Below are 24,946 nucleotides of genomic sequence, written 5' to 3' on the forward strand. Positions count from 1 at the left end.
AAGCGATCCTACTGCCTCAGCCTCCCCAAGTAGCTGGGACTACAGGCATGTGCCACCACGCCCGGCTAATTTTTTCTATATATATTAGTTGGCCAATTAATTTCTTTCTGTTTATAGTAGAGACGGGGTCTCGCTCTTGCTCAGGCTGGTTTTGAACTCCTGACCTCAAGCAATCCGCCCGCCTCAGCCTCCCAGAGTGTTAGGATTACAGGCGTGAGCCACCGCGCCCGGCTTCAGTTTCATATTTTGATTAATGTGGATTCTTAAAGCATGCTCTGTAATCTGTGGCACGATTTGCAGAATTTTAGCTGTTTTCTATGCTTTGGATTTATTTTCTTTTAATTTGGAAAATAATAATGATAATGCTATCCTGGGAGGCCATGAATATAAAGCAGTTTAAGAGTCCCTGCCCTCAAGTGGCTCACAGTTGAGGGAGAGAAGCAGGCACGATCACAGTGTGACATGCTCATTGCTGATAGAGAAAAGCAGAATCCTATGGGAATGCCTGCCTGGGCTGCTTGCTTATGATGGAAGAGACTAGGATGATTCCTTAATCTGTTCTCTGTTGCTTATAACAATACCTGAAACTAGGTAATTTAAAAGGAATTTATTTCTTATGGAAGCTGGGAAATCCAGTGTCAAGGGGCCACATTTGGTGAGAGCCTTCTTGCTGGAGAGTACCAAGGCGGCAGAGGCCTCATGACTGAGTCACTATTAAAGGCCATACCTCTCAGTATTGCCACATTAGGGATTAAGCTTAAACATGAATTTTGGAGGGGAAAAATGTTCAAACCATAGCAGATAACTTGCTAGGGGTATTACCTTATGATGACCCTCAAAGGAAAAGGAATTAGCCTAGAAGTGGGCATTCCAGGCAAAGGAAATGAAACACATACAGGCATAGAGGCATGAGAGGAAGTGTAATGTTCGGAGCACTGCTAGTAGTGCAGTATGACCAAAGGGTTGGGTCCAGGTAGAAGAATGCCAGGAGATGTAGCCGAAGGAGTTGGAAGTGCTGACCATGAGGCATACACTAGGCATATGAAGAATCTGCAAGTGGGTTAAAGAGGAGAGAGAGAGAATAATGAGAGAATGAGACTGAGGTCATGTAGTTACTTTCATTCATAAGTGCTGTAAATGAGTTTGGATTTTATCTTTGAAGACTCTCAGTCATTTTGAAGGAGTTTTAATAAGAGATCTGATCAGATTTATTTTCTAGAGAGATGACTGGCAGGTAGATTGGCGTAGGGTGAAACCTGCCAACTCAGTGAGTTATCTGTTGAAGTCATCTAAACCAGAACGGGAGGTCAGGTAAAGGCAGTGATAATGGAAAAGGGCTAGAGGAGTTTAGGTAATATTAAGTAGGCAGAATCAATAGGATTTGGTGATCAGTGAGGTGGGAGGGGGGGTAAAAGAGGAGGTGACTCCCAGCTTTCTGATTTAGATGGCTTACATGATTGGAGGTTTTTAACTTAGAACAATATAGAAGGATAAGCAATTTGGGGTGGGAGGGAAGATACTAGACACATTGACATACGCCTGTGGGATACCTAGTGTGAAAGAAAACCTAGAGATCACCTTTAAGCATGTTTTCAAATAGGTGCTCCCTAGTTTCCAAGAGAGGTGGTGTGGAATCAGAAAGAATGTAGGTCCAAAAATTAGAATTCAGTTCCGACTCCAGTTCCGATATTTGAACTTGCCTGGTCACTTCATCTTTGGGCTTCTTTTCTTGTCTGTAAATGAGAATAATGATGCCTAATTTACAAGGTTATAACAAATAGGAAAATGGTGAAAGCACTTTGAAAACTAAACTGTCCACACATCTAAAATAGAATTAATATGTTGGTATTTCTAAGAAAAAGCTCAAGTTGCACATCATGAAAAACAAATCTTTCCTACTTAAATAGATCTCTTCATAAGCAGCTGTTGCTATTGTTTTTTGATTTATTGTTGCAGGTATATTCCTTGCATTTTCAGGTAGCCATAGATACATGTGCATGAGTGCTTTTTTTTTTTAGACAGAGTCTCGCTTTCTTGCCTAGGCTAGAGTGAGTGCCATGGTGTCAGCCTAGCTCACAGCAACCTCAAATTCCTGGGCTCAAGCAATCCTCCTGCCCCAGCCTCCCGAGTAGCTGGGACTACAGGCACGAGCCACCATGCCTGGCTGATTTTTATATTATATATATTAGTTGGCCAATTAATTTCTTTCTATTTTTATGGTAGAGACGGGGTCTCGCTCAGGCTGGTTTTGAACTCCTGACCTTGAGCAATCCGCCCGCCTCGGCCTCCCAGAGTGCTAGGATTACAGGCGTGAGCCACCGCGCCTGGCCTGCATGAGTGCTTTTGAAAACCAGAATCATGTGGTAGCACAGCATTATGTCAATTATTTTATCTTGGAGTCTTTTTAAAAATATGAAATATTTATGAATATTTAAATTTTTTTTCTGTAGCTGCCCAATATTTCAGTGTATGGGTATACCATAGTTACTCCTATTAAAGACATTTAGGTTGTTGCTAGGCTTTTGCTATTACAAACCATGCTGCAGTAAGCATCCTTATACATGTATCTTTGTTCACATGTTCAAGTAGTTTCATTTTTAAGAGCAGAATTGCGAGGTCAAAGAATGTGCACATTTTAAATCTTCACAAACATTATCAAATTATTCTTTAAAGCAGCACTACCAATTTGTTTGTAGGATAAAACAACAGAACATGACCATTTTATTTAGCAATATTGCCCAACATTTTTGAAGTAGAAAAGGAATTTCTGTATCACATAATTACCACATAATTCCAGTTAATTAATTCTTAATTTGTTCATAACATGAAAATGACACAAAACAAGCTCTAATTGTTTTGTCAGAAAAAAAAAATTCCACCTAATATGTTGCCTCATTTCTGACTTCTATCTTACCTGGATCTCTTTCTATACAGCTCGAATCACCTTTTATACTCTAAGCACATTTCTGCTTGCTCTAAAAAAACTTCCATTCTAGAATCATTGCAGTCATTTACTCCTGCTCCCTGGTTGTTGAGCACTGCTAGAGAAAATTCATATCTCAAACCTTAAGTTAGGCCCCTTGGTGTCTGATTTATCACTTTCTTTTATTCTAGATAGAGGAGGAGATTTTTCTTCAAGGCCTATTCTGGATCCCATGCCTTGATGTCTCCTCTAAGAGCATGTCCCATCTATCATTCCCACTCTTCTTTCTCTATTGCCTCTTTCCCCCAGCAAATAAATAATAAATGTCTCTCTTGACTTAAAGAATCCTGTTGTTTACTTGGTCCCCTCTAGCCACCTCTACTCCTTACTTCTGGGCCTTTTGGAGGACATTTCTGTTTTCATCGATGTGCCTCTCATTCTCCCTCTTCTCCTAGCAGTCTGGCTTCTGACCCCACCACATACCACTGACTACCGTAATCTTCCATAGTTTTCTTTCCTTCTACTTCTGGCTATTTATTTCTCTTCCCTTTGCTAGCTCATCTACCTGCTGTTTTAACTTGGTTTTCCACTGGATTCTATCCTTGATTATGTTATCACACAGCATACTCTGAGAATTTTTCTCCAGAATGAAGGTTTGTTTTTTTGTTTCATTTATCCTAACCACTAGACAGCCAGGGACAGAATGAAGGTTTTTATTTTCACTTAAAATAACCTCTAATCTGCATGTCAGTCCACCCTCTATTTGGCTTCATAATTGTCTGTACAACTGTCTACAGAACATCTCTCTGCTCTGAGTACCTTGAACTCAATAGACACAAAACTGAATTTACACTCTTTCCTACTCACCTCACGCCAAACCTGTTTGGACTCCTGTGTCCTGTGTTCTTTATCCTGGTTGGTATTCTAAGCCAGAGATCTGGGTGTCATTATTGATTCCTCCCTCCTTTCTCTTCAGCCACCATGCTGTTTTAGCACTTCTGTGCCTCTGCCCAGAATAAATGTCCTTCTTTTCTTTTCTTCTCTCCTTTCATTCCAGGCAGAATTGCCCTTCCCCCTTTGTGCTGCTGCAGTACATATTCTAAGTACTCTTTTCTGTAACAGGTCTTCTACGGTGCATTGTATTTGTTTATTTTCATATATTTCATCTTTTTACTCTTTCCTTTATCTTCATCACCTAGCACATAGTCTGGCACACAGTAAGTGTGCAAAAAATGCTTGTGGAAAGGGTAGTGATGCATTTCCTCCAAACAGATGATGATTATGGTTTTTGTTTTTTTTTTCATCTGTGGGAAAATACACAATTTTTTAAGAACTGCAAAACATAGAACAGAAGTCAGATCTAAATTTTATTTGTCAGAGCATAGGTACAATTATAATAATCACTAAATCTTATTTTTATTGCCACTTCTAGCAAAGTCTTAGATGTGGTGAAAATATCTGCATTATAAATTTTGATTCTGCCTCTTAAGAATGTACTATTAACCTAAAAGAAAAAAGTAACATCTTAAAAAGTATTTGCTCTTGCTGTTTTTCTTAATTTGTCAGTATATTTTTTTTCTCTTCTAATAGGTGAGAAACCTTTTGAATGTCCAAATTGTCATGAACGATTTGCTAGAAATAGCACCCTTAAATGTCACCTCACCGCATGCCAAACTGGAGTGGGGGCAAAAAAGGGAAGAAAGAAGCTTTATGAATGCCAGGTATGTGCAGGTGCTTTCAGTCAGTCCTCAACAAAGGAATGTGTGTGTGCAGTCATTAAAAATGAAGGATAATAGAGCAGCAAAGCCTGATGATTTGGAAAGAAATGAGAGTAAAGAACATTTGTCTTGATTTTATAAGGGGAATTGGAATAGTTTTTACCTAAGCCTAGAAGACACCCATGTCAATAAAAATTATGTCCTAAATAACAGATACTGTGAAACTACAGTTAATCTTTGCCATGGAGTAATGCTTAGAATTTGGAAGGGGGACTGGAGGAGGCAGACTCTCTGTAATTGAATCATCTTCCATGATTAATCTATTAGTATCTGACATAATGTAATGATTAGAAATGTTGATATTATGGGAGAAATTACAATGTTATTTTATATTCCTAGAATTTATATGATGCTTAAATAATGAAGACAATATTGAAATGTTTCCCAAAATCTATTTAAGTTGTTAGCTATATAAGCTAAAAGACTAAGTGAACCAAGGAATTATGAAATAGCTTGGACTAGATTATATTGCAAATACTATGTTTATAACATTTTCAGAAAAGAGTTTTCAATATTATCCTTTCAGAGAATATAAATGCATCCATATTTCCTTCAATAATATTCCTTCAAATATTATTATTTACACCGTATGTTTGGTTATTTCAGGTCTGTAACAGTGTGTTTAACAGCTGGGACCAGTTCAAGGATCACTTGGTAATACACACTGGAGATAAACCCAACCATTGTACTTTATGTGACTTGTGGTTCATGCAAGGAAATGAATTAAGGAGGCATCTCAGTGATACTCATAATATTTCAGAGCGTCTAGTAACTGAAGAAGTTCTTTCAGTAGAAACACGTGTGCAAACTGAACCTGTGACATCAATGACTATTATAGAACAAGTTGGGAAGGTGCATGTGTTACCATTGCTTCAGGTCCAGGTGGATTCAGCACAAGTAACTGTGGAGCAAGTTCATCCAGATCTGCTTCAGGATAGCCAAGTGCATGATTCACATATAAGTGAACTTCCAGAACAAGTCCAAGTGAGTTACCTAGAAGTGGGTCGAATTCAGACTGAAGAAGGTACTGAGGTACATGTGGAGGAGCTGCATGTTGAACGGGTAAATCAGATGCCAATGGAAGTACAAACTGAGCTTCTAGACACAGACTTGGATCACGTGACCCCAGAAATCATGAACCATGAGGAGAGAGAGCCTAGCCAAGCACAGGCTGCTGAGGCTGCTGGAGAAGATCAGGAAAATGCTGAGGATTTAGAGACCAAGCCAACAGTGGATTCCCAAATTGAAAAGGCAGGGGATGAAGACAGAACAGCTATACCAGTTTTAGAATGAAATAGCAGATGAATATATTTTTAAATTTACATGTTGGGTTTTTGAACTGATGATGGGCAGTGTGACTGTCCTTAAAGCTAACAGACAAGTGGACCAAAGTTAAACTTTATTTCCTGTTGTGCTGAACTGTTTATCAAAGCAAACTGATTCTCCTCCCCCAACTTAATGCCACAGAGGAGGGATCTTTCCCATAAATGAAGGGGAGCTTTGAGGAGTATATTTCGGGAAATTTAAATGGATTATATTCTTATTACATAGTTGGGTACGAATGTATCTATTTTCATTGTGGTAAAGGTTCTCTCTTTTTTCTTTCCCAGGTCATGTCCTTCCTCAAATTTTTTCCATATTGTAAAATCAAACATAAAATCATTAGAATACAAGGTTATGTATTCTAATGCATGTTAGAAAATTGAATATATAGGAAACAAGGCTGCATGAAGAAAAGTGCATTGTTACTGTGCAGTTGAATTTTGGCTTCTGGCTTTCTTTAGTTTGAACAAACATTCTTGTTTACCCCAATAGTCACAGATGCCATCTCTGCAATAGAAAGAGTGGTGGTGGCAAAACTTCTAGAATGTTTAAAAAAAAAAAATCCACACCCATGTGCCTTTTCAAAACCAACTAAACTTCTATAAAGCATCTCTGGTTCTTTCAAAGTTTGTATTGTAAGGAGCAATGTAGACAATGCTATATTACTTTATATTTTTGCTTATAATGACAACCACCAATTTTTTTTTCACTTAGGTTGAGAAATTTCATTTAATGGCAGCTGAAGGGCCATTTTCAATTGGGAAAATTCATTTACATCTGTGGTAAACTTTATTTTGATGAAAAGTTGCACTAGTATTTTACCACCAGATGAAAAAAAGATGAGTATCATTTAAAATTAATGTATTTAAAATAAAGTACAGAGAAAAACATGTATATAATTATCAGGCTTTGTTTTGAATGGAATCTCCCCCTCCCCCATCCTTAATGTAAAGATCTTGTGCTATAACTTTTAAAGCCATACAAATAAGAGTGCTAAACTGTGGACTTAAAAGTAGGTGTGTAAATATTTTTAATCAGTATTACTTGGAAAATAAAATATAACAACCACATAAAATAAACCAATATGCTATTTTCTTTACCTGTTAAATATGGGAGATATTTACATTTTTAAAGTAAACTTTAAAATTATGTGTTTATGACTCTTTTTTTTTTTTAATTACCAGTGTGAAAGTCGGTATCTGGTCAGAGTTATTCTCTTGTGTCTTTATGTACCTGTATTAACTTACTAATTCATGAATTGAGATATAAAATTGCCAATACACACCTCCAACCCCCAAAAATCAGCTCAAAGGAAAGGAAGAGAAAGAAGTTAGTATTCTTTGTAATTCTTACATGGCGGGCACAACAGCAAATGGAATTTTTTTTTTAGTAGAGCCTATTTGAACAAATACTTTGTCTACTTAATTAGTGTGTTAAATTTAAAAGATCCATTCAATTAACCCTCTTTGGCTATCCTGATGTTAGATGGTATTACATTTATGAAATATACTGAAGAAGATGGCTTCCCACAATTGGAGAAGTCACAGATCTAAATATGACAGGAATAAGGAGGTTTATGTTTTTAAGATCAAAATAAGTGCATGAACACTTCCAAGTCTGTTCTTTTTGGCAGTTGGATACCTATCACAAAGCTTATTATACAGTGTATTTTTTCTTTGAAGTTAGAAAATACTGATAATAGAATTAAATTATATCACATTGAATTTTCATTTTACGTTAGGATGCCTGTGTTCCTAAGTTGTAGGGCTTTTTTTAAAGCCCTAACAGATAGTGGTCTCAAATATGTAAATTGCTAGTTAATGGCTGGTGAATTTTAAATGCTGGAGATAACTTATGCTGTTCTCTTAAGCCAAAGTATGAAACAAGGTTTATTTTATTTTTTATTTCGGCATATTATGGGGGTACAGATTTTTTTTTTTATTTCGGCGTATTATGGGGGTACAGATTTTAAGGTTTCAATAAATGCCCATTTTCCCCCCTCCCCCCAAAAGTCCGAGTCTCCATCATGACCATCCCCCAGATGGTACACATCTCACTCATTATGTATGTATATACCCGCCCCCCTCTCCCCTCCCACCTGCCCAATACCCTATTACTGTAGTACCTATGTGTCCACCTAGGTGCTACTCAGTTAATACCAGTTTGCTGGAGAATATATCTGGTGCTTGTTTTTCCATTCTTGGGATACTTCACTTAGTAGTATGGGTTCCAGCTCTAACCAGGAAAATATAAGGTGTGCTATATCACCATTGTTTCTTAGAGCTGAATAGTACTCCATGGTATACATATACCACATTTTATTAATCCATTCTTGGATTGATGGGCACTTGGGCTGTTTCCACAGCCTTGCAATTATGAATTGTGCTGCTATAAACATTCGAGTGCAGGTGTCTTTTTTGTAGAGTGTCATTGGATCATTTGGGTAGATGCCCAGCAATGGGATTGCTGGATCAAATGGTAGATTCACTTGTATCGCTTCAAGGTATCTCCATATTGCTTTCCACAGAGGTTGAACTAGTTTGCAGTCCCACCAGCAGTGTAGGAGTGTTCCTCTCTCTCCGCAACCACGCCAGCATTTATTGTTTGGAGATTTTTTGATAAAGGCCATTCTCACTGGGGTTAAGTGATATCTCATTGTGGTTTTGATTTGCATTTCCCTAATGATTAGAGATGTTGAGCATTTCTTCATATGTTTGTTGGCCATTCTTCTGTCTTCTTTAGAAAAGTTTCTGTTCAAGTCCTTTGCCCACTTTTTAATGGGGTTATTTGATTTTTTTTTCCTAATTTTCGTGAGTTCTAAGTATATTCTAGTTATCAGTCCCTTATCGGATGCATAGAATGCAAAAATTTTCTCCCATTCTGTAGGTTGTCTGTTTACTTTCATGACTATTTCTTTGGCTGTGCAGAAGCTTTGTAGTTTGATCATGTCCCATTTATTTATGGGGGTACAGATTTTAAGGTTTCAATAAATGCCTTTTCCCTCCCACCCCCCACAAGTCTGAGTTTCCAGCATGACCATCCCCCAGATGGTGCACATCTCACTCATTATGTATGTATATACCCACCCCCTCCCCCTCCCACCTGCCCAATACCCTATTACTATAGTACCTATGTGTCCACTTAGGTGCTGCTCAGTTAATACCAGTTTGCTGGTGAGTATATGTGGTGCTTGTTTTTCCATTCTTGGGATACTTCACTTAGTAGTATGGGTTCCAGCTCTAACCAGGAAAATAAAGGTTTATTTTTAATCATATTCTTTTAAGAACTCTGACCACAAGGTAGAGATCAGAGGCAAAGGCACATCAAAGTGTTAAAATTATCATTTGAGTTTTTATACATGGCAAGTCCTTTCAAGACAAATTTGAAGAACAGAGTTCATTTTCCTTTTCCCAAAAGATATTAGTGTGCTCAGAATCCTAAAAAATTTGATTACAAAAGGAGACGGGAACTACACACTAGATTAAACCTTTTGGTGAACACCACTTTCCAGTTTGCGAAGCACTTTACATATAACATAAAACAGCTATTAACAACTGATGTATATTTGTTCCAACAGTGTTATCCCACTTTATCTATACTGGGGTTTTAACCGAGGTCTACAGTATAGTAGTTGGACGGTAGAGTGTGGAGAGTTAATAATCACATAGAAATAAGTCCCATGTGCACTAGAGAATGGTAGGAGAGCCTCTTCTATCTCTGCTACTCCACTCTTACCACAGTGATTCTCTGATATCAGTGTGACACTATTTAGAGTTAGAGCAAGTTAAGTGCTCAGTACCACAAGATTGCCTCAACTTCAGACACCAGCCACAAATGAGGTCAATGGTCTACCCTCACTTCTGACCAGCCAACTATTATACAAGTTCAGGATTCCCACAGTCCCCCACCCTCCAAGTTTGATAATGCACTAGAACAACTCACAGAACTCAAGAAAGTAGTGTACTTACAGTTTTATTATAAAGCATACAATTCAGGAACAGCCAAATGGAAGAAATGCATAAGATAAGGTGGAGGGGTGCTGAGGAGTTTTCATGCCTTCTGGCATGCGACCCTCCTAGCATGCTGATGATGCCTTCACCAACTCAGAAGCTCTCACTGAAATTTCTTAGGCTGATTAAATCCTTGGCCATTGGTAACTGAACTCAATCCTCAACCCCTCTCCTCTTCCTGAAGGTCTCAGATGGGCTGATAGTTGGAGTCCTTTAATCATGGTTGGCTCCTCTGGTGACCCAACTCCATCTTGAGGCTATCTAGTGTGCCTTCCCAATAAGTCACCTCATTAGTATAAACTGGTATGGTCAAAGGGGACTTGTTAGGAATAACAAAAAACAGCCCCTATCAAGAAATTCCAAGAGTTTTAGGAGCTCTGTGCCAGGAACCCAGAACAAAGACCAAACACTTTTATTATACCTACCATCTGAAATTGAAAAGAAAACTGAACCCTAATGTCAATCAATGCCTTAAAAGCCAAAAATCTTATGGCTATGTACCAAAACCACAAGGCTTTTATAGTCTTATGAGTTCAAAAACACTGCCATCCACATGTACTACTTAGGAGTATTTTCACAGAAATTTTGTTTCTCCCACTACTTTTTTTTTAAATTTTTAAAATTTTCTTTCTTTTTTTTATTTTTTAGGGGAAAGTGGAAATCAGTTTCAAATATCTCCCACTACTTTCAACTTTAAAGATTTCAGGATTAGAAGGGTCCATGGAAGTTCTTGCTCTGGACTGACCACCTATTTTATACCTTGAGTAAGCCAACAGGTTTAATAAGTCAAAAAGTGAGACCTATAATGTAAATAGCCTTCAATCAAGTGGATTTTAATTCATATTTTTAATTTAACGTGAGTCGATTGTTTTAAGCATGTGATCATATGTTCATTACAGGTTCACATGAAAATAGTGTTCTATAACTCTGATTTGCAACACACCTTAATAGCTTTGAGTTCATTAGGTTAACACTGACTTTTTTTTATTAATTACATCAAAAGAGGGGGCCTAGGCTAAGTGTTTTTTATGTAGAATGTGCTGAGCTGTGCTATAGTTCTTACAGAATTTGTCATAAAGGATTCAAATGAGAAGCAGCAGGAATTAAAACTATCAAACCTGGCCGGGCGCGGTGGCTCACGCCTGTAATCCTAGCACTCTGGGAGGCCGAGGCGGGCGGATTGCTCGAGGTTGGGAGTTCGAAACCATCCTGAGCGAGACCCCGTCTCTACTAAAAATAGAAAGAAATTAATTGACCAACTAAAAATATATATACAAAAAACTAGCCGGGCATGGTGGCACATGCCTGTAGTCCCAGCTACTTGGGAGGCTGAGGCAGGAGGATCATTTGAGCCCAGGAGTTTGAGGTTGCTGTGAGCTAGGCTGACGCCACGGCACTCACTCTAGCCTGGGCAACAAAAGTGAGACTCTGTCTCAAAAAAAAAAACACACACAAAAAAAACTATCAAACCTGCATCACCACCAATTAATGAGATCCAATCTGGTTAGAGGCCTAGAGGTGTATTGCTTTAAAACTATAAATGCAGAGGCTATCATCATAATAATACAGTCTGAACTTACATCTTAAAGTTGTACTCTGTGCCCTACAAGTGTTACTGCATTAATTATATTGATATGGTAAGTTGGAAGGCAGCATGTGAGTTCAATATCTTTCTCCTTGTCTTTTTCCTAGAATCCAATATGATGCTGTAAATATGACCCTAAGAATTAGTCAAGTGAAGCAATCCTCATCTTGATACTTGTACCAAAATGCAGCCTAGGAAAGAAAAATTTTATTGTAACATAATAGCTGTCATTTATGAATCACTAATAACTGAGCACTTTACAGTTAGTTGTCTCAGCAACCTCTTGAGGCTACTATATTATTAGATATCATTTTATAAGTAAAATAAACAGAAGAAGCTGAGAAACAACTAGTAAGGAACAGCTAGTAGTTGAGCTGGACTCCACAGATTACCTTTGATCACTAAAATACAGTTACCTTTCTATGAAATCTTTGTATTATAGTTGACAACATTGGATTGCACAAAGCATAGGATAAACACCTATTTTCTTTTTCAAATCTCCACCAGCTCTTGATGGGTTAGAAATGGAATGAACAAGAGATCAGAAAAGATAGAAAGATTGTCTTTTAATATGTTCTTGCTCTGAGACTCTAGGCAACCTTAGCATGCCTCAGAATGGTTTTCCAACTTTAGCACGCATCAGAATCTTGTTAAAGATTGGGTATGATGGGTATTATGGCCTACACCTGTAGTCCCAGCGACTCAGGAGGCTGAGACAGAAGAATGGCTTGAACCCAGAGGTTACAGTGAACTATGATCATACCACTACCCTCTAGCCTGGGTGACAAAATGAGACCGCTGTCTCTGAAAATAAAAATGAGTAAAGATAAATTTAAAAAACTTTTAAAACCACACATTGTTGGTCCCACACTCAGAGTTGCTGATTCAGTTGGTCTGGGTTAAAGCCTGGGAATTTGCATTTCTATCAGTTTCTCAGGTAACAGTGATGCTGTTAGTCCTGGGTCCACACTTGGAGAACAACTGACATAGGGCACTTCAAAGAAACAGACAAGTAGCCAGTGGAATGAACCTTTTTTGAGGGCCTCTTCTTTTTTATAGTTTAGCCAGGTGCTTACTCCAGATGTATCTTATTTGTTACCTGTTGTTCATGTTTTTTTTTTTTTTTTTGAGACAGAGTCTCACTTTGTTGCCCAGGCTAGAGTGAGTGCCGTGGCGTCAGCCTAGCTCACAGCAACCTCAAACTCCTGGGCTCAAGCAATCGTCCTGCCTCAGCCTCCCGAGTAGCTGGGACTATAGGCATGTGCCACCATGCCCAGCTAATTTTTTCTATATATATTAGTTGGCCAATTAATTTCTTTCTATTTATAATAGAGATGGGGGTCTCACTCTTGCTCAGGCTGGTTTCGAACTTCTGACCTGGAGCAATCTGCCTGCCTCGGCCTCCCAGAGTGCTAGGATTACAGGTGTGAGCCACCGCGCCCGGCCTCCTGTTGTTCATGTTAACCTTTCATCGTGGTGAACTAGACTAAGACAACAGTTTTGGGGGATTTTGTATGAAGCAAGAACATTCTAGTTATTTTCAGTAGCTAACTGCTTTTATGTTTTTGAAATGAAAATGTCACAAAGACATAAATGTTAGAGAGCAAATTAAAAACCTGAAAATAAGAATAATTGACTAGGAATACTTTTGCTTCCTCTAGGTAACTCAAATATACTTTAGACACAAAATGGTAGCTAATATCTGATGACAAGCAAATGTCAATGTATGAATTCACTCAAGAGACTAGCTGATCATTAGCCCTGGTTTGGGGACCTGGTAGACTAGCTATATTAGAACAGTAACTGTCTTGTGAAATAATAGTGATCTAAAGGATATATAAATTTAGACACAGAAAATACTATGGAGGGAATAATATTGGTTCAAAACCCTAGTCCAAATGAAATAGTGCTTATTAAAACCTAAAATCAGGCCAGGCGTGGTGGCTCACACCTGTAATCCTAGCACTCTGGGAGGCCGAGGTGGGAGGATAGCTCGAGGTCAGGAGTTCAAAACCAACCTGAGCAAAAGCGAGACCCTGCTATACTATAAATAGAAAATAAATTAATTGGCCAACTAATATATATAGAAAAAATTAGCCAGGCATGGTGGCACATGCCTGTAGTCCTGGCTACTCGGGAGGCTGAGGCAGGAGGATCACCTGAGCCCAGGAGTTTGAGGTTGCTGTGAGCTAGGCTGACGCCATGGCACTCACTCTAGCCTGGGCAACAAAGTGAGACTCTGTCTCAAAAAAAATAAATAAATAAAATAAAATAAAATAAAAGAAAGTCAAATTTGATTTTCAAAACTTTTCATAATAGGTAATTTTGCTAACATGTCAATGGGCCCAGAGCCTTGAGCTTGAGTTCCTCTTTGTCCAATTATAAATAATACCCAAATGGCAGTCATAAGAAAGTATCACATGAATTGCTATACTTAGCTTCATATTCAAGAAAACTTTAGAGTACAGTTGCTACTACAGTGAGAATCTCAAACTTTATAATGAAAATTATTGCAGCCTTTCTTAAGATCACCATTTTTTTATTTTTTCATTCCTTTTCCTATTTTTCTTTTTTCCTCCTTTATTTGTTGTATTTAAACTTTAGGAAGAAAGTTTAATGCTGAACATTAATGACTAAACAATGTAGGAAAATGAAAATAAAGGGCCCCAAATATTGACAGAATTTAAGCTGACTGGCAGGCAGAGGGAAAGGCAGTGGCCCCTCAGCCATGGAAATTTGCAACCTTCTTTTTTCATTCTGTTGCTGTTGTTAAATTATACCTGCTAAAGTAAGAGTCACATAGTTTCGAATAATAAGTAAAAAACTGAATAACTCATTAATCAGAAATAACTATTGTTAATGTTAGATGAATGTCATTCCAGATATCTCTACACACATAACTCCCATAGAGAGAGAGAGAGAACTTTTTAAAAAAGGATCATCATGCTAGTTTTAATTCTTTCAGTTTAAATTTGCTTGAATTTAACAGAAATAAGGGAAGTAGAATAAATCACTAAACCTCAGGGGAAAAAAAGCTGCTTCAAGAAATATTAGTTTTTAAAAGGTTCCTATATGGCTGGGCGTGGTGGCTCACGCCTGTAATCCTAGCACTCTGGAAGGCCAAGGTGGGTGGATTGCTCAAGGTCAGGAATTCGAAACCAGCCTGAGCGAGACCCCGTCTCTACTAAAAATAGAAAGAAACGAATTGACCAACTAAAAAAATATATATAGAAAAAATTAGCCGGGCATGGTGGCGCATGCCTGTAGTCCCAGCTACTCAGGAGGCTGAGGCAGTAGGATTGCTTGAGCCCAGGAGTCTGAGGTTGCTGTGAGCTAGGCTGACACCATGGCACTCACTCTAGCCTGAGCAACAAAGTGAGACTCTGTCTCAAAAAAAATAAATAAATAAAAATAAAAGGTTCCTATAAAGTTAAGGAAAAAGAGATTTTGATAAATACTAATTGTTGTACATAAGGAATTCAATTTTAAACTATTAATTGGCCTGCTGTCAATGATGCTGAAATTGGCACTTCATACTTCTACCTCTTGATTAGTTCATTACATTTGCATTCTTTGTTTGTTTTTGAGACAGAGTCTCACTCTGTCACCTGGCTAGAGTGCAGTGGAATCCTCATAGTTCACTGCAACCTCAAACTCCTGGGCTCAAGCAATCTTCCTGACTCAGCTTCCCAGACAGCTGGGACTATAGGAGTGTACCACCACACCTGGCTCATTTTTCTATTTTTTAGTAGAGACAGGGTCTTGCTCTTTCTCAGACAGGTCTGGAACTCCTGAGCTCAAGCAGTCCTCCTGCCAAGGCCTCCCAGAGTATTAGGATTGCAGGCATGAGCCACCTTACCCAGCCGATATTTGCATTCTTAAGGTTTTATAAAGTCAGTGTTCAGGTTAAACAGCTGATTAGGCTGGGCGCGGTGGCTCACACCTGTAATCCTAACACTCTGGGAGGCCAAGGCGGGCAGATGGTTTGAGTTCAGGAGTTCGAAACCAACCTGAGCAAGAAAGAGACTATGTGTCTACTATAAATAGAAAGAAATTAATTGGCCAACTAATATATATAGAAAAAAAATTAGCCAGGCATGGTGGCACATGCCTGTAGTCCCAGCTACTTGGGAGGCTGAGGCAGGACGATCGCTTGAGCCCAGGAGTTTGAGGTTGCTGTGAGCTAGGCTGACGCCATGACATTCACTCTAGCCTGGGCAACAAAGTGAGACTGTCTCAACAAAAAACAAAAACAGCTGATTAGACACAGTGCAAGAGAGAAGCAGTGAAATAGAAGATACCTATGAAGAAATTACCCAGAATGTAGTACAGATGGTAAAAATCTAGAGAATATGAGAAAAGATATTAGAATGGTCTGACATACATAATGTCCAATAGAGGTTCCTGAAAGAAAGATAAAACTGGGAAGGCGTCATTGATGGACTAAACATTTGTGTCACCCCAAAATTCATATGAATCCTAATTTCTAATGTGATGATATTAGGGATTGAGGCCTTTATGAGATAATTAGGTCATGAAGGTGGAACTAATTTCATGAATGAGATTAATGCCCCTATAAAAGAGACTCCAGCAAACTCTTTCAATCTCCTGTTTGCTATATAAGAATACAATGAGAAGTAGACAGTCTGCAACCCAGAAGAGGGCCTTTACCAGAACCCACCCAGGCTGGTACCCTGATCTCAGACTTCCAGCCTCTAGTACTGTGAGAAATAAATAATGTTTAAACCATCCAGGCTGTGGTAATTTGCTATAGTAGCCCAAACTGACTAAGACAGGGTCACATTCGAAGGTACTATCTGAAACTATTTCTGTATCATTGAAAGACATGAATTCTCAGATGTAGGTAGCACACACATCCTAAATAAGATAAATAAAACAAATTTTGTAGGAACAGGTTATGTTCTTTTGATATACAGATTCAATTCTACAGCAGTGTGCAGCCCTAGAAAACATTTACTCTGCATCCTCTTCTAAAATTTGTCAAATATCCCTATCAGAAAGAAGGAAAAAGGAGGAGTGGAGGTGGAGACACCTCGTGAATGGCACAGGTTCACATTCAGTAGGGATGCAGTGTGCCAGGTGACTTAATGACCAGAAAATGAGAGTAGAATATAGTAGTGTATGCCCTTGAATAGCACCAAACGTACAAGCACTTATCAGAGAGGGTTTTGACCATCTTTGGGCCCCAACTACTTAGGGACTCTGATGAAAGGAACATACTTTAACACATTTTCAGTAAGGAATACTTCTTTCAACCATCCCAAGCTCATTGACTCCAGGTTAAGAAACTCTAGTTTACTATTTGCTAGAAACTTTATCTCACTAATTCTCACAATTCTCCCAAATTACAGATGAGGAAGCTGAGGCTCAAAGATGCTTAAAATTAAAGAATATCATAGAACTAGTAAGTAGCAGAGCTCTATGACTCAAAAGTCTGAAATTTTAGCCATCATCAATGTTTCCCAAAGCACAGACCAAATAGACCAAATATCTCCTGTATTAGAATCATCTAATATTGTTTCTAAAACTGTATTTGACTTCCTCCTTACCAACACAGGGGAGCAGGGTTTAGAAAATGAGATTGTAATGAGCTTCCCAATAGCCATGGAACTACCTACACTATATAGGTCTTATGGTTTCATCAATTCTTTCTTCTTTTTTTTTTTACTTTTCTTTCTGTTTTTTGTTTGTTTGTTTGTTTACATTTTTTTTCTAACACCTTTCATCATCATTCCCAAAGTAGTTTCATCAAATTTTTCTGACACATATGCCCATTCTGGAGAATGCAAAAAAAAAAGGCCCCACTCGAAAGTATTAAGAAGATCGTTTAAATCACCTGTGATTCTACCAAGTAACAAAAAACATTTATAATATTTGGTGTATTTTCCTTCCTTCTAGTTATACATATCACAAATTTGTATTATTCTATTTTGTAATTTTTGCTTTCACTTAGTATGTTAAAAATATTTCCTCATACCATTCAAAATAAGGGTTCTAAACCTCTGTATTCTGTTACATTATAATCAACCTAATGTTGAATGCTCCTTTCTAGGAGAAAACACTTTTTTTCAAGTGAAAGTGAAAGGGACTAAATGTGAAGACAGTCTTATATGGCTGGAAAGGGTGGGCAGGACTCCCAGGGAAGGAAATGCGTAAAGGGTGGGTTCTGATTTGAAGGAAGCAGCCCCTACCATCATAGCTAAAAGAGAAAGAAAAGTACAGGGGGAGCTCCTAGAATGGAGTCTACCAGCAAATTCCAGGAGAAGTGATTTCTAATGCTCAGTTTTAAGTTTTCCTTTTTTGTGGAAGGAAAAACTTTTGAGCCACTGGAATCTAGCATTAACATTGCTCTGTGGGTGCTCTCTGGGCATGACTATGAGGACCTCTGCCCCAGTCGGTCTATGTCAGGTTGGGAGTTTGAGGATCTTGGTTTCTAAGCAATTTCTCAATGAAATTTTATCCTGTCACATTGCTGGATTCAAGGAATCTTTTATATCTTTTTTTAAAAAAAATGTAGTTTCACCCTATATTTCATTGCTTTAGAAAGAAAATAGACTGATGGCACGTACTGTTTTAAAGATTACTCTTTTTTAAAAAAGAGGAGAGGAGCTCCCTTTTAAAACAAACCTTTCTCACAGAGAACCCTTATCCTACACAAATGAGTAACCACTCCTATAAGCCAAGGAAACAATCATTTCAGGTTCTTTTGGTTTTCTTGACAATATCAATGGCCAGTGCGTGGAGCTGTCCAAGGTTTCCCTTCTAGCCCTTTCTGTTCCTGGTCCCTTTAATCATCACACAAAGAGGCAGCGCAGAGTAAGTAGTAAAAAAAACAGCACTGATTGGAGTCAATCTGCCTGAGTTAGAGCCCCAGCAGCAGTATTCGATAGCTGAGTGATGTTGAGCAAGTCATATAACCTCTCTGGGCCTCAGTTTCCTTATCTGTCAAAACAGGAATTATAATACTAGCACCTAACTCATAGATGATTGTGAGGATTTAATCAGTTACTCTTTATAAAAGTATTTATTACAGCACTTGGCAAATAGCAAAAAAAGGAATTTGGGGTTCTCTAATTTCTATCATAAAAGGATTTTAGACAAGGATTATTTTACTCCTCAGCATTTTTGCTTTTGTAAATATTGCCCTGGCAATCATGAATACAGAATGGGGAGCATGAGGAGGTAGAACGAATGCTCATAGAACTACAACTTAGGGCATCTAGTTCTGGCTCTGTCATTAACCAGCTGTGTGACACTTGTTAACTGATCTCTCTGAACTCAGTTTTTTACTCCGTAAAAGAAAGGGTTTAAACGTCAATAAATAACCTCCATGCCTTAGTGTTCTTTGAATCACATTCCTGGAATCTAAACTGGAAAAGTAATATTTGGCACCTACCATTAATCGGAGGGTGATAGCTGGGAGTAGGCAGGAGACTAGGAAGCCACTGAGTGGCACCGGGAGAACCAGGCCTGATGTATGCCAGGAATCCCAGGCAGAGGGTGACATTGGCACTTCTTTTTGCAGAGCCTAAGCCCTGCCAGACTCACCCTGAGGAGCTGTCACGGTGGTTTGCTGGAAACCCCCTTTCTGTTGGGAGGATTACCGGGTCACGGTCTCCCAAGGACACGGAAAACCTCGCACAAGGGCTGGAGCTGCTCAGGACTGGGCATAAGTTGATGGGAGCTCTGTGAGTCCGCTTTCGGCTGTGTCACCGCTCCCGATCCGCGCTCTAGGAGGGGTCCTCTCTGCAGCAGGCCCAACCCCCCTCCTGGAGTGTCCCCAATGGGTGTCCCCGCGCCGCGCCCCCTCCCTTCTGTCCCGCCCTCCTGGCTGCCATAGAAACCGGCCCACGAGGTCCAGGCCAGCGTCCCGAGCCGGACCAGCCTCCGTCCCCTCCTCCCCCGGGCCGGCCCCCAGCTCTGGATTGGTCCTTCAGGAAACGCTGCGGGGCGTCTGGGTCCCCTCGGCAGAGCCTGGGCCGAGGCCGGTGGGCGGGGCTTGCCCGGCCGCTGTCTGTCAAGCCGGCAGCCCCTGACAGCTCCGGGAGTCTGAGGCGCCACCGCGGAGCCCTCACACCGGGACACCCAACGCACCGCCCGCGCCTGCTCCGAGTCAACGTCCCCGAGCGCCGGGAGCGGCGCCGCGCCGCAGAGCCCGCGAGCCGGCCTTGCCGCGAAGGTAAGCGAGGGCCGTGGGGCTCGCCGCCAGCACCCCGACCCCGCCGGCCTCTTCCTCTACCAGGCTGCAGACCTGGGTGGCGTTGAGAGGGGGCGCGTGTCTTCCCCGCCACCCGAGGGAGAAAGGGAAACAGAGTTCTGGCAGAGGGTGCGGGTGAAGTGGGGCCAGGAGAGGGTTAGGCGCTCCCTGGGCCCCCCCGCCCCCAGCCCAGGCCCAGCAGCGCGCTAGAGGAGCGACGTTAGCGCCCGGGCGAGGGCGTGCCCGCGCGTGTGCCCCTGTCATGTGCAGCGCCCATGTCTATGTGCGCGTGTGCACCCGCGTTCCTGTATGGTGTGGGCACCGCGTCTGAGTGCGCACCCACGCGTGAGCCGAGGGGGGCAGCTTAGCGCCTCGCCGTGCGCACACTGGGTGCGCGCGACCCAGAGCACAAGTCCAAATCTGCATAGTTTGTATAGTTTGTAACAAGGGCTGAGGATCTGCGTGACCTCCCCACGGGCCGGGGCTGGCGATGAAGGGCACTGACTTCTAACAGCTGTGACCCTGGGGAATGAAAACCCGCCGGCACACAGCACACCACAACGCCCCCGCAAAGAAAGGTACTTCTTTTGAAAGACCGCACGAAGTAAGGGAGAGCCTCTTTTCCTCTTCTGGATATCCCTCCAGGAATATTAGAAGCTCGAGGACTCCACAATGCGACGAGGAAAGGATCACAGCTGGGCCTTTAAAATGTCATTTCTGATCAGTTTCTGCGTGCCTGACAATCTGGGCACGTGGAGCGCTCAAGGCAATAGATAAAGGTGCTCTTAGCTCCAATACGAGCAGCAAAGATTCAGCTATCTGCACTTTTTTCCTTCCCTCCCTTCCTCCTCTGCTTCCTTCTCCCTCTTCCCTCGTCCCTCCTCCTCTTTCTTCTTCCTTTCTCCTCCCCTTCTCTCTCACTTTCTCCCTCGCTCCCTCTCTCCCCCTTCTCTCTCCCTTTTTCGTCCTCCCGAGTATAGTAGACAAGAGGGCTCTCTGTCTACGCACCCTCCCCCACCCCATTCCTCATCCCTTTTCAAAATAAGAGCGAATGAATCACATTCTAAGCTCTCACCCGTGCAATTCAGGCAAGTTTGGAAATTAAACAAATCGCGTTTGCACACGAGGCCGCGGGAATCCAAAAGGGAAACAAACAAAACCAGATGAAAAAAAGTATTCCAAGTTAAGATTTCAAATGAGAATCTAAAATGAGTATTTGTTTATGGAATATGAGTTTTTTAATGATTGAAAAATATGTATCACACAAGCATGTATCATCAGTATTCAATGTGCTTCACAGAAGCACTTCAAAAGATGGTTTCTGTTAGTGTTGCAAAAGCACTTCTAATTTTGGTTGCCATGGTAACTGAAGAAGTCGCCCTGCACTATTGAGAGGTTGCCTGCTGGAACCAGGGACTGTTCTTGAGAGGACTCCTCATGTCCCCTTGTGTCAACATGGTAATAACTGAGCTTATAAAAAGGTACTTGGTTTTTTTCCATAATGTACTAAAATCCCAAGGCATGTTGTTTTTTAATTTTATCTTTTCAGAGTTTGCAGTTTGTGCCACGGATCTTCCCACTCAGACAAATGAGAGTAAACATTGCCCTCCAGCAAGTCAAATAGCCCCAAACAGTCATTACCCTGCTCTCTTCCCACAGCTCACTGCACTAACAGAGGACAGAGGAGAGTATTAGATGTTCCAGGAATCCTGGCCGGGACCCAGATCTCCCTCTCCACTTAGCATTTAAATTTGGAATCCTAATTAGCTTTCTAATTAGGAGATGGGGGAATGTGGGTGGGGGTCCTGAGAGAGAATATTGGAGGAAAAGCTGAGTGTAGCTCTCCACAGACTGGTGTTTGGTATGTTGTTCAATTTGCCTAGTAACCCCTTATGGATTTATTTTTGGCTTGACCACTGTTAAGTGGTTAAGCCTGGAAAAACCTTCAGAGCAGCCTCCTTCTGTGTTAGGAGAAAATGTGGATTAAATATTTGGTTTGAGGTGTGTGTTTTTTTTTCTAATAACTAAACTACTTTTAAAATAAAAGTGAATTTGTATGAAATCTAACTTCCCCAGTAATAACTACAGATAATCCATAGAGCCCTTTGTGTTTTCAGTCTAGCCTTAAGTTTTTAGTTAAGAAGGCTTAATTTGGGGCAAGGAGCAGTACCATTTAAAATACTTTTATCATCCAGCAAAACACATACTTTCATTGGTAAAAAAATAAATAAGGAAAAAAAATAAGAAGAAAGTTTTTTAAAATAAAAGAAAAAAAATAAAGTAAAATACTTTTATCAGCAAATGTTGGTGGCATTGAAGAACCACAATTCTTTACATATCCATAATTCCTGAGCTTTGAATCCTATAAATCAATTTTACACATTGATAGCATATGATTGGAAAATTTAAAAGCGTCCAGACTTACAGTTTCTTTTGTTTTAGTTTTTGTCTTTTAGAGAGGGGGATCTCACTCTGTTGCCCAGGCTGGTCTCCAACTCTTGGGCTCAAGCTATCTTCCTGCCTCAGCCTCCCTAATAGTTGGGACTACAGGTGCATGCCAGACTTACAATTTTAAAAAGAGAAATGCAAATTTTTTGTCTTAACAAGTTAATGTTTTTAAAGACAGATATAGTTCCATTTTGAGAAACTTAAAAATTGAAATAAATATTAAATCCAACTTCATTTTTTGAATATGATCCTTGTGTTTATCTAGGGATTAAACAGCATTAATTCATTGGCCGATTTTCTTTCAGTTGTTGAAAAGATGAACTTCATAAAATATGTTTCATTCCATAGCTTGTCATTGTAGAAGAAATTCTCTAGGATTTAAGTTATAAATTTCAGGAGAAGAAGAAAATATTCAAATTACTTATGAAGATAATAGTCTACACCTTTAAGCACATCACAGTTCTTAAAGCACTTTCTCTCAAGAACTTCAAAATTAGCCCAGCCATTATTATACAGCATCCTGAGGAATGTTAACCAGTTTTACAGATGGGCAAGTTGCATTCAAAAGGCAAATGATTTTAGCTAACCACTTGGACAATTAAGAGATAAAAATCTAAATAGTTTGGCAGATCTATGAACAGGAGCATCAGCCAAAACTGATAAAATAAAGGTGTGAACAGAGATAGGGTGCAGATGGTGGGAAGAATTTAAACTTAGAGAGAAAAATAAAACTTTAATGAAAAAGAGCCTCAAGTGAGGAGAAAAATATTTAGAAAAAGAGTGTAAAAGAGGCTGGGCTCAGTGGCTCACGCCTGTAATCCTAGTACTCTGAGAGACCGAGGTGGGAGGATCTTTTAAGAGCAGGAGTTTGAGACTCGGCTGAGCAAAAGCAAGACCTTGTCATTACTAAAAATAGAAAAATTAGCCAGTGGTCATGGCACACTCCTGTAGTCCCAGCTACTTGGGAGGCTGAGGATCTCTTGAGCTCAGGAGTTTGAGGTTGCTGTGAGCTAGGCTGACACCAGGGTACTCTACTCAGGGTAACAGAGTAAGACTCTGTCTCAAAGAAAAAAAAAAATTAAAAAATTAACATAAAGGTCAATTTCTAATCTGACCTTTGCTCAAAAAAAAAAAAAAGAGTGTAAAAGAGAAAGCACTGAGTGTAAAGTGTTGCACAGAAGAAAAAGCAAGTTGCACAATAGGGAACTAAAAAGAACTTTACTCTTCATCTTCCACAGAGAACATTGACACTTGTTCAGAAAGCCCTAGGTACCCTATTTAGCAAAATCCTGTAACTTAGAGAATCCCTGAGAGATCTGAGCAGACCTTAGTGCATTTGACTCCCTGCCACCTGTCCCAGTGGTGTGGGCTGAGGCAGCTTTCCCATCTCCAGGTCTGCTGAACTAGCTGCTCACTAGACCTTTTCTGTTCAATCCTTAGGCCAACCAAGAAGTTTTCTACATCTCTATTTGTCGGCATTATTTGGTTGGGATAATATATAGACTTGATTATGTAATTGTATCTTAAATTCTTTTTAATTTTAAAAAAGTGTTATATTATTATCAAAATAATATATTCATCTAATTTTATGAATCAGAGCATATTTAAAAATTATAACTAAAATACAGTGCCACACTCCAGGTATAATTACTTTCTTGGGTGTTTGATCTCTTACCTCCCTGTGTCCAAATAATTAGCTTATGTTACCAGTTCTTGATTTATCAATTTTAGACAGAATCTGATTATAGATGAGGATATAATTCTCTTACACCACCTCCTCCCACTTCCTCCATTTTTGCAATATAATGTTTGGAAGGAAATCAGCCGGAGCACCATTACCAAAGCTCTATTTACAAATGCCAGGCATGAGAAGACTACCATGAGCATCTACTTTGGAGAGAGTGGGCTAAATGTTTCATAGATCTTTAGCCAGATCAGCCAGAGTTCAGCTGGTTTCAGATATAGTTGTTCAAGGCTGGCTGTTAGAATAGGAAGGAATTGTTCTTGGAGATTAGCAGTTATTGTTCGGGTAATTTGGATTTTATGGTGGGGGGAAGAGTTAGGGGTAAGGTTATGAGCTATGATAGTGAGGAAGAATAGCTGCAGGGGACAAGGATTTGCATGAACTATCATGGAAAATATTCAGTCCTTCTGTGTTTCTCATAAATTATATCACATTAAAAAAATCAGTATTGAGTTTACATTGCCATAACTGTGTAATTGTTCACTGTAGATCCAATTTATGATTATGATTATATTTTTTTATTATTATTTTTGAGACAGTCTCACTTTGCTCCCCAGGCTAGAGTGAGTGCCATGGTGTCAGCCTAGCTCACAGCAACCTCAAACTCCTGGGCTCAAGCAATCGTCCTGCCTCAGCCTCCCGAGTAGCTAGGACTACAGGCATGTACCACCATGCCTGGCTAATTTTTTCTATATATTTTAGTTGGCCAATTAATTTCTTTCTATTTATAGTAGAGATGGGGTCTTACTCTTGGTCAGGCTGGTTTCGAACTCCTGATCTCGAGCAGTCTGCCCGCCTCGGCCTCCCAGTTTGCTAGGATTACAGGTGTGAGCCACCGTGCCTGGCCGATTATATTTTTTTGTACAACTCTTTTGGAAAAAATAATTATTGTTTCATTTGCTTAATTTTTAGAAGCC

General features: G+C 39.9%; 2 protein-coding genes and 1 long non-coding RNA gene across 13 annotated transcripts in view; 2 read left to right on the forward strand and 1 right to left on the reverse strand.

Annotated features, from left to right (window-relative positions):
* The window catches only part of ZNF131 (zinc finger protein 131), a 45,163-nt gene extending 38,031 nt beyond the window's left edge, over positions 1-7,132 (forward strand). For all 9 annotated transcript variants that reach the window (XM_012758214.3, XM_012758213.3, XM_076007999.1 and 6 more), the window contains 2 exons: positions 4,514-4,644; positions 5,308-7,132. In XM_012758214.3, coding sequence (XP_012613668.2) covers positions 4,514-4,644; positions 5,308-5,994 — 818 coding nt within the window. In that variant the 3' untranslated portion in view covers positions 5,995-7,132. The remainder of the gene's footprint in view (positions 1-4,513; positions 4,645-5,307) is intronic.
* LOC105867834 (uncharacterized) lies at positions 205-19,450 on the reverse strand. Of its 2 annotated transcripts, none has more exons than XR_001152445.2 (4): positions 19,189-19,450; positions 3,791-4,227; positions 1,579-1,733; positions 205-1,050 (listed from the first exon to the last, which is right to left on the reverse strand). It is a non-coding gene; the product is annotated as an uncharacterized LOC105867834 (long non-coding RNA). The 2 variants fall into 2 exon arrangements; XR_001152443.3 differs by having other exon boundaries at positions 19,037-19,450.
* A 152-nt stretch (positions 19,451-19,602) lies between these two features.
* Positions 19,603-24,946, forward strand: part of NIM1K (NIM1 serine/threonine protein kinase) — a 61,359-nt gene continuing 56,015 nt past the window's right edge. Inside the window, exon 1 of one of the 2 annotated variants that reach the window (XM_076008002.1) lies at positions 19,603-19,819. The gene's annotated coding sequence lies outside the window, so the exon portion shown is untranslated. The remainder of the gene's footprint in view (positions 19,820-24,946) is intronic. The other variant, XM_012758221.2, reaches the window with a different exon arrangement.

This window comes from Microcebus murinus, chromosome 11 (assembly GCF_040939455.1).
Source record: "Microcebus murinus isolate Inina chromosome 11, M.murinus_Inina_mat1.0, whole genome shotgun sequence".
NCBI classification, from domain to species: Eukaryota; Metazoa; Chordata; class Mammalia; order Primates; family Cheirogaleidae; genus Microcebus; species Microcebus murinus.